General features: G+C 37.3%; 1 protein-coding gene across 1 annotated transcript in view; it reads right to left on the reverse strand.

The window, feature by feature from the left end:
• SLC30A9 (solute carrier family 30 member 9) overlaps positions 1-6870 on the reverse strand; it is a gene marked incomplete in the record, with an annotated part of 41411 nt that extends 34541 nt beyond the window's left edge. Inside the window, 1 exon segment of the mRNA XM_072406272.1 lies at positions 6720-6870. Within this exon segment, the coding sequence (XP_072262373.1) occupies positions 6720-6819 (100 nt within the window).
• Positions 6871-10952: the final 4082 nt, after the last annotated feature.

A 10952-nucleotide genomic window follows, 5' to 3' on the forward strand; every position in this document is an offset into this window, starting at 1 on the left:
GTGAGGGCAGAATCAAAGGAGACACCAAGATAACATGACTAAGGGGAGGGTCGAATGACTGTGTTGTTAACAGATAGGAGTAAGTCAGGGGGAGATTTGGAATTTGAGGAGGGGGGGGATAGGAGTAAGTCAGGGGGAGATTTGGAATTTGAGGAGGGGGGGGATAATAAGTTTGGTTTTATCCAGGCTGAGTTTCAGAAATCTGTGTTTGAAGAAAATCCTTCAATTGTCTGCCTTGTGGAAGACCTGGAAATGAGGAAACTGTGGATTCAGATTGTTCTGAAGGTACACAAGTGAAATGAAATTCAACCAAGGGGAAACCGGTGAAGAACATACCACATGTATGACAAATGTGATATTAAATAAAACTTATACACAAATCAGTTTTTAACCAGGGCTTGAATGAATTGACCTGAGAGTAACTACATCCATACAAAAGGAAGAAATAAAGATTTCTGTAACTTCGAGATACATTAACTTTTCTACAGCAACTATGAATTTGTTCCAAATATTTAGGTAAGCATCAAATAATAGGACGCTGGCAAAAAAGGTGCCATCAACATCTTAATGTTCTATAATCAGCTAAGCAGCCAGTTTTGTTGTTACATATAAAGCTGTCGCAAATGGTAAAAGTACATACAATAAATAAAACACATACATTAATCATTAGTGATCATACACAATGAAAAAGAAAACTTATTGAAAAATGCAAACGACTAATGGAATGCAAAAAAATGATTATCTGCTTGTTTTGCTAATGACGGCAGATGTTTTTGTCTTATAAATCATATACGTGGGAGATGAGGCTTGAAGAAATGCTGTTCACATTCAGATCTGCAATAAAGTGACTATTTTGTTAGTAGAAACTTCTTTTTGACGTGGGTTGAATGTAAAAGCTGTAGTAATTTTTAGAGTATATAAAAAAACTGGCATTTCTTTTAGATGGAAACATAGTATTCAAAATAATAATGAAAAAGGATAGATAGATAAATACAGATATATAGATAAAAACAAATAAGTGAAAAGAGTGCCCTAACAGTATGGAAAGGTCTGGACTGATTAAACAATGGATGAAATACTGCCTGGCAGCTGACAGCAAAAACTATTGGTCAATGGTGGGACAAATGAAAGGAAGGAAGGTATTTTATTACTTGTCTGGAGGGAAACCGAGATAAAACCATAGAGTGTTTCCATTTAGCAGTCCAATCTCCAGGGATTACATGAGCATAGTAAAGCATATAATTTATTAGGCACCGAGGAAACGGATTCCAAAAGTTCCTCTGAGCAGATGTGTTTCCTTTTCCCAGTACTGATCTGCAGTTACAGGGCAGATGTAGACAGACTACATGTAAATATCACAATGCTTACTGGGCAATAGATACAATAATAAAAGCACATGTAACAAAAACAAAGCACTTATATTTGCAAATTTGTTTTGATATCTCTGGGTATATTAAAAGAATGATTGTGCTGTACAACAACAGCTATCCTCAGGGATGGTGGATACAGGATGATAAATGAAGATCCATGATACAGGACACATACAAAGTGCCCTTCCTCATTAGAATATTTTAAACATTGGACTAGGAAGATTCGTAATGTTTATACAATAAAGGATTTGATACAGCATGATAGGTATATAGCATATTATTCTGAAATGTTTAAATCTCTACCAATGGAGAATTGTTTGGTAACGTTTATTACTAATACTATAATTGCATTGTAAATATAGTTATATGTTTATAGGTTTTGGTGGATATTTTAATGGAATTTGACCACCTGAATACAACTTCTGGTAAAAATGCAATACCAGCGTGAACCACGTGGAAAAAAAAACAAGTACACCCTTATTATTACAAAAGAATTATTAGGTTTTAGAAGTTTGCTGGTCTGGTGCATTCAGGTGTGTGATAAAACCCCAAACCTATAACAAAAACACTAAAAAGAGAACCAGATCAAGGGATTACAATAGCCAAGTCAAAGTACGGACTTCAACCCGACTGAAATGCTGTGATAAGATCTATAAAAGAGCTGAATGCCTGCAAAGGTTAATAAACTGAAGCAATGCTATAAAAAGTGTGGGACAAAATTCCTCCACAAACGACTGAAAAAGTCATACAGAAAACAAATACTTTAAGTACAAGCCAATAAATCATAACATGTACTTAGTTTTTCACACATGGTTTCCCCATTTTATTTGATTAAATAATGATAAAGGTGGAATCTGTTGTGTGTTGTTTAACATACATTTGTGAATAAATTATTTTATATACACACACAGTGTGTGTATGTGTGTATATATAGATAGATATAACCACCCAGCACTTTTCAGTAACCACCAGGCTGTTTTGGGTGGTAACTGAAAATTTGGGTCAATATATATAACAATACACAAACAAAGCATCAGAAATCAGTAAACCAATCCCAGACATTATGAGACTCTCTCTTTCTGAAACATTTTTTTCATCTATTTTCAAAAAATATGACATTTAAAAGAGCTAAACTGGCAGAATAAGCACTTAACAGTCTAAAGAAAAGCTTTGAAAACAAAGCCTTTCTTCTTCCAAAAGAGCAAAGTGCTTGATGTGGCATTTACAGTCATAAAAAAGAAAATAAATTCCCCAGCGTGAAAATCAAGAAGGAGAAACAAAGAAACAGGTGACAGTAGCAGGCGTTCACACACTGAAGTTAAGGGTTACCAGTTATATCCATATAATAACACTATAAGTAGCACGTACTGATGCTTCTTTTACATTATGTGTGATGCATTGTTTATACTCATAAAACGTTATTTAGTTAATTTTTTTTGCATGCTCCTATTTGACTACCGCGTGTATTTCAGATGAACACAGTTTGTAAAATAACACCTATGAGTGTATACCTATATAAATAACACATACATACATTATGATGGCTGAAAACACATTTAGCAATTTCAAGGAAAGTGCATGTAAATAGAACAGATTGAGCACCTTGAGCTGGGAAATAGTGTAAATCCTTTAGTAATGCAAATTTATAATTAAGAAATCAAGGCTGCTTTGCTTTAAAATTTTGCTTTATGCCCATAAATGTGTTTAGAAAAATGTTGAAAGACATCTAGTTCCAACCTAACCCAAGTTCAAGATCTCTTAAGTGGTCACTTATCTGACCAATGTAAAGACATCATAATTATTCATACATCCAACATGGGATTCCATGCCAAGCCAACAGCCATTGGTAACAGCCATTTGGTCTCTGCCTAGGAGAAAACAATGATTTGAGTCACTATCTGTACCCCATCATTACTTCCCCAAGCCCCTATGACAAAAGCAATGGACCAATCTTTGGAGGCTGGTCATACTAGCAGCATGGAGCACAGCTTCTGGTTAACAGTCGATTTTTTAAAGCTCTACAAGCCTGGATAAGATATACTTTCATCAGGGAACCTGGGTGTTGCAGCAAACTGGAATGGATTTGGTCCAAGATTAAAAAATATTTTATAACAAATAGACAGAAATCCATTCCAGGTTTTCTGAATCACCCAGGTTCACCAATGAAGGTATATCTTTTCCAGGCTTGGAGAGCTTTAATTAATAAGGCCTATTCAATCATTTTGGAGTCCTTAGGCCTGATTTAACAAAGCTCTACAAGTTATACTTTCATCCGTGAATCTGGGTGATCCAGTAAACCTGGAACAGATTGGAATGGATTGCAATGGAATAAGCAAAAAGCAAATGTTTTTAATCCTGGGCCAGGTGTGCTGGATCACTTAGCTTCACTTATGAAAGTGTATCCTCTCCAGCCTTGGAAAGCTTTAAAAAAATCAGATTCATTAAGAGACCTCCTAGTGCAGGCATTTGTTTCTTCTATACAAGACAAGCAGTGTGGCATAATCCCTACTAAAAAAAAAATTTAATTGCGACACAATTTATAATTTCATAGAAAAAATGATCATAGGTTTACAGTGTCAATAAAATTAACGTGACAATCTACAGACAAGGAGTCTGCTAAGATTTATTTACATCTAAAGAGTTACAAATATATTACAAGCTAGGACATCCATTACTTTCAGGGATTAAAACAGGGCAGCCAGAAACAAAACATTATATTGGCTCAGAGGTTAGCACTCTGAGGCCTTTGGAGCGGTAGGTCACAGGTTCGAATCTCGCCCAGGACACTATCTGCATGGAGTTTGTAGGTTCTCCCAGTGATTGTGCGGATTTCCTCCCACATTCCTAAAACATGCAGTTAGGTTAATTGGCTTCTCCCAAAAAAATGACCTTAGAATTTATAAAAGATATTTTACTATGGTAGGGACATTAGATTGTAAGCTCCTTAGAGGGACGGCTAGTGACAAGACTTTGGACTTTGTACAGCACTGCGTAATATGTTAGCGCTATATAAACTGTGTAATAATATATTTTTATACTGGTTGTCTGGAGTAGAGGATTAATCAGTCTTCAGTTTAGCAACCCTCTTGGCTTCATAATTAGCCAAAAATTGTTACATTATATTTAAGAGTTAATGTGCTCTGTCATTAGAACTATAGGACATTTTTTTACATAGCAAATGTGGGTGGGTCCAGTATCAGAATTACTATATTGTGGGTAACTGTTGATAGAGAGGAAAACATTTATATATTTTTTTGTACAGCAAGACGATCTGAATGGTCGCAGCAACACAGAATAGATTTACTTCAAGGATATAACCTGAGCAATGAATTCCTCCCACAGCTGCTCCAAAGTAGCCCCGAGACAGAATGATGTCTGACCCGGACAACTTCTTGTCATTGAACCTTAACCGATTGTGTGTTACAGCCAAAAGCTGTCTCAGATCTGAGTAACTCTGTTGTAGTTGGATACACTGGAATACAGGCACTACGTTCAGCAGTCTTCTTTTTGTTTGCCATTGGTGAGGTATAGATAACATATTTCCGAAGCACATGAACAGGCGTTATATCATCACATCACCCAGCACTTACTCTCAGAATCGTACAGGCGCCAGGATTGTATATGGAGTATGCAGAGAAGGCAGATGTGATATACAAACCATCTGTCCATCCTACCCACTAAGGATGGTGCCAGCTCAGCCCTAATACAAAGTTATAGATAAGAACCACCCCTTTTAAAATATTCAAATTTTGTTGTTTTGCAGCCTGAAATGAGGACACCAACACACAGGAAAAACATAATCCCAAGAGTTCAGAAATCAAAAATCACTAAGAAGATAAAGATCACTCCCCTCTTAATAAATACCTGTAAATGCAATCATGTTTAATTACCTAAAGATTCCAACAGGTAGCCCCTGTATCGTGACCCAACTCTTCAGTAATCACCCTAAAACAGCTGGGTGGTTACTGAAACGTGCCGGGTTGTGCGCTCAGCTAAAAGGGGAGAACACTGATTTCTAACATAAACTTTCTTTTGGGAAACAATTCATATGGTTGAATTAATTCTACTTTAACCAAACTGTTCTGTACTGCCCCAGAGACATGGAGTATATTCAAACTAAAATTGTATACCTTATCTTTCAGTAATAAATAAAATATGATTGGTTGTGTGTGGCAGCAAATGAGTTACCAAGGGCTTGAGAAGGAGATTTTTATATATATATATATATATATACATTGCAGTTTAATGTTTCAGTAGGGCACAGCATGTTTCAACACATTCAGGTAAACTGTACCCCAAAAAACATTACACTGCATGAGAGAGAGTAAGGGAAAGAGAGAGAGAGAGAGAGAGAGAGAAAAAGGAGCGAGAGAGAGAAGAAGGAGTGCGAGAGAGAGAAGAAGGAGTGCGAGAGAGAGAAGAAGGAGTGCGAGAGAGAGAGAGTGAGAGAAGGAGCGAGAGAGAGAGAGAAGAAGGAGAGAGAGAGTAGAAGAAGGAGAGAGAGGGAAAGAGAAAGAAAAAGAAAGAGTGGGAGAGAGAAAGAAAGGGGGAGCGAGAGAGAGAGCTCATTTTCAGAAATTTGCAAACTCATGTACAGGCATTTATAGATAAATAATTGGAAAAGATTGTTTTACATTCAGCAAGGCCTCATGTACAATTCCCTGGCCTTACAATCATCTGTAAAGCCATTATACGTCATAGGACAAGCATTTATGAGCAGTTGAATGTAAGTCTATGGAGGAGTTTGGGCAGCAGATACCCCTAGACGCTGCAATCATTGCACAATGCCGGGCCCATGGTTTTATATAAACAATGATTTACAATAAGATTTCTAGCATTGGAGGTCTGAACATATCCGGACACACAGACCTATTCTAGCCCCGGACATCGGCACATTCCCTAGGACAGGTTGGTACTTTTTATCATGTAATAAACATTCACTATTATTGAAATCTAACATTTATACAATATTATCCTGGGGAGATAATGGAACAGATTGTATTATGTATGGAGTACAATGGAGTAATAACACATTGAGGTTTATTTATAAAAGAGGGAATCTGACATTCCCTGGTGGAGAATCTTCCAGGTCTTTTTGTTTCAATGGGAGTAATTGAGTCTCCACCAGTGAATGTTTTGGTGAATGTTTCAGTGAATGTCATTTTCACTGTTTTATAAACAGAGCCTATAGAGTGTAAGGGGGATAATATATTTAGTATATGAGTAGCCACAAAGGTACCCAGGGACAATGCTTGAATTAGTTACAATGATGAGACAGAGATGGCTGCAGTCTCATGAACTTTGTATGGCCTCTCCCATACCCCTTCCTCCTATTAGTCAGCTACTCACCATGACAGGCCCGCCCGGAGCTCGGTCTGACCGCATGAAGCCTTAGATAAAGCCTACAGAGTGAGGACCAGCCCCGGCTCTGTGCAGACACCCCGGCCATCTCATCTCTGATGTCTCCCGGCAGCGCAGTCTGCTCATACAGAAGTCTGTGTACCTGTCATAAGTGCCAAACACTAGAGGGCAGGCACGAGTTCATAACTTTATCCCCAGCGCGGCAGACATTTTTCCGGAGAACATCCGTAGAATTTGATAGGTTGATCTTCAACAAAATGGTTCCATCACCGTTTCTCTGTAATGAAAGTGCAGAAGACACATGAGCAATTCTGAACTGCAGATTGTAATATCCTAGCTACAGCAGACTGGGCAAGTAATTGTTTTTAGACGCACTCGGCACGCGACGTTCTGCAGGGATGAACCACCTATCAGAGCGCGATGAACTTCTTCAGCAGTCGGCTATGTTTCATTTCACTCAGCTTTATTAACAAACTAACGGAAGTGTGAACCTGGCTTGTCTACCTCATTTAAATCGTCAGGGCTGACTCCTCTGCTTTATTATGTTATGTTACATGTAAGAGACGTTTAAAACAACACCCATTGAGTTTAAATTACCATGTTAATGCAGGACATTAGTGCATAACACTATTTTTTAATTTTTTGGTACCATTAGGTGTTTTTCTCATCACTTCCGGTCCAATGGGCACAGCAGGAACTGAATGTAAATCTTTTTTAGGGCTGGACAATCCTTTCTTAGTGTGGCAAGGCATGAAAACAATTACCGTTACCAATGCGCAGTTCATGCCGTCACATTCTATCATATACAATGCGCTGTGTTAACATTTACAACAACTCCCATTAATTGTACAGCGCTGCATAGTATGTTGGTGCTATATAAATCCTGTGTATTCATATTAACACATTTTAAATGCAACATTCTCTCTTTACGGGGAATATATGATTATATCTAAGAGCCAGACATATACTGATACAACTGGAAGAATCTACACATATCAGTACTGTGCACACTGAGGATGGGGAGATCTGTAAACCACAGACTTCGTTTGAAAGAGAAGAAACAACATCAAAAGGAAGTTGTTGTTGACAAAACCTATTTACATTCTATGACTTCACAGGGCCTGATTTATTAAAGCTCTCCAAGGTGATCCAGCAAACCTGTATCCTCTCCAGACTTGGAGAGCTTTAATAAATCCGGCCCAATGTCTCCATTTGACAAATTATTTCTTTTTAATTCACCACATGTAAGGGCAGATATGAAATTTTTCTGTTTTATTTTTCAAATTGCCCTCCCAGCCTTGTAAATTCATCTTAAAGCTGAACTCCGGGGAAAATGTTCATTTATGCCTTTGGTGTTATTCTCTGTCCTTATTCTGTATGTATGATAGTAGCCCCATAGTACTTTCCATGTCCTGTATTCTAGGGGTAATTCTGAGAAACTGTTATTATTCAGTAAGTATGGACTCTCCACAGTACTATGTCTCCTGTATAATTCTCAGTATCTGTTCCTATTCTGTATGTCTGGTGGCAGCACAGTACTACTTCTCATGCTCTGTATGCTGGATATAATTCTCAGTATCTGTCCTTATTCTGTATGTTTGATGGCAGCATAGTAGTACTTCTCATGTCCTGTATGATGGGTGTAATTCTCAGTATTGGTCCTTATTATGTATGTCTGGTGGCAACACAGTACTACTTCTCATGTCCTGTATGTTGGGTGTAATTCTCAGTATCTGTTCCTATTATGTATGTCTGATGGGAGCACAGTACTGCTTCTCATGTCCTGTATGCTGGGTGTAATTCTCAGTATCTGTCCTTATTATGTATGTCTGGTGGCAGCACAGCACTACTTCTCATGTCCTGTATGTTGGGTATAATTCTCAGTATCTGTTCCTATTCTGTATGTCTGATGGGAGCACAGTAGTGCTTCTCATGTCCTGTATGTTGGGTGTAATTCTCAGTATCTATCCTTATTCTGTATGTATGGTGGGTGCACAGTACTACTTCTCATGTCCTGTATGCCAGGTGTAATTCTCAGTATCTGTCATTATTCTGTATGTCTGGTGGGAGCACAGTACTACTTCTCATGTCCTGTATGCTGGGTGTAATTCTCAGTATCTGTTCTTATTCTGTATGGCTGTATGATGGGTGTAATTCTCAGTATCTATCCTTATTCTGTATGTCTGGTGGCAGCACAGTACTACTTCTCATGCCCTGTATGCTGGGTGTAATTCTCATTTCCTCACTAAAGTAATCCAATAAAGCAGCGTTTGCCAACCAGTGGTCCGCAGAAAAGTTTGGACACTGTGAAAAAACATTTTCATCTGTCACAGCAATTATAACTCGGTACCAGTCTCGGCTCCACAAAAAAAGTCTCTTTCGTCTTGCAGTAATGTCATTGGAGCCAAAAATTCATAAACTTTTTCAAACAAGCAGAAACAAATATCACACTAAAAATGTGTAATACTTAAATAAGTTTTAATTATTTTGTAATAATTAAACTAACCTTAAAGATTTTGTTATGATTCCATAAGCATTTATCATTTTGTTATATTTATTAGGTGCATTTCATATTATTAAAATGGAAGTTCTCTGATCATTATTTCACAAATGTATTAGTCTTTTTTTAAAAAAAAAAAATCATATTCTTGGATTTAAAACGATTAATTTAGAGGTCCAAAAGGTGGGCGACCATTGTCTTAAAGTGTAAAAATTGCTCCACCTTGTGGTTTTTCTTCATATTACAATGGATTGATAACAAACCATAAACATTACATCACAGTTACATCATTAATTAGATAACATTATAAATCAAGAGTTCATCAAACATTTCATTTAACTACATGAGTGTAAAGAGCCCTGTTCAGTAAAATAAAAGCTCTGTGATTTTGTTACAATGTTGTATGGGTATGATATCTTCACACATTACCAATTATTATCTGTGCTGTTAATATTGTGGATGCAGTGGTGGGACTGTGTAACCAACACCGCTCAGTTGATAGCACAGACATGGCCTTAGTAAAAAGCTAGGATAACTATTTAGTTATGGAACAATAGGTGGTTAGGGGTATACACTCCCACAATATCTAGTGCAAGCTATATCATTGCTGAAGTTCTGATTCCACCGCATTCATGAATGTGTTATGATGTATGTTGTTGATGTGTAGTCTTCTTTCCTCACCTTAAAGAAGCCCTAAGGAGAATTATTTATGTACAGCGCTGCGTAATATGTTGGCACTATATAAATCCTGTTTAATAATAATAATAATAATTATTGTATTATATCCATACCCCGGCACCCCCATAGCTCTTAGGAGACGGGATGGTAGGAATTATGTTTACTGGGCCAGGAAAATATCTTTATTTGCAGTCCCAAGCTTCGACTAAGGACCATGGTGATTTTTCGAATCACTAGTGCAAGTGATCCACAGCTATATGTAGGTAGTTGTATATTGCTAGAATCTGTAATGGAACAGTGATTTGTAGCTAAGCCTATAGATGTAAATTAAGAGTGATTGTTGCGGGTGATCCTGTAACCATTATGAAAATACTGTAATACTCAAAGCATTGTGCTGTAGTGATTAGTGACTTAGCGATCCCCTATAAATAAAAAAAAAATATATTTGCCAAATTATGTTTTTTTGCCAATATCTAATGTAATAGTTTCCATCTAATCAGTATAGGAACCTTGAAGATTTAGGCATTGGATAAAGATGTTGGGTTTTGTTGATGTCACCAGTTTTTGCATGGTTGCTGGTCTTACAAATATAATTTTTCCCGTATTCCCTTTAGTTTACCCTGATCCAGTCAACATTTTGGAGAATGCACTAATAGTGTTCATTGTGAATAACAGTTTGTAAATAGATGTGTATTGTTTTTGCTGTGAATTCCAAAAGATAATTCCGGATTGGGCGTCAGCCTTGTAAAATGGTCATAGGTTTATTGTTTGGCATACCGAGGTCAGGAGGGAATGGCACGCGGAATGTGATCAGTGATGTAGAAGGCAAAGAGAGAAAGTTACACATCTCAGACATTAAAGCAAATTATAATAATTAGGGAGATCACACTATCGTGTACGTTTGATAACAGTGTACCAACCTATACTAACCAATAAAATTATCATTTTTAGTTTCTATATGGAAGCCTGTGTGACACAGTGACACAGGGCCTGATTTATTAACGCTCTCCAAAGGTGGAGAGGATACACTTTCATCAGTGAAG

This window comes from Pyxicephalus adspersus, chromosome 3 (assembly GCF_032062135.1).
Source record: "Pyxicephalus adspersus chromosome 3, UCB_Pads_2.0, whole genome shotgun sequence".
Classification (NCBI taxonomy): Eukaryota; Metazoa; Chordata; class Amphibia; order Anura; family Pyxicephalidae; genus Pyxicephalus; species Pyxicephalus adspersus.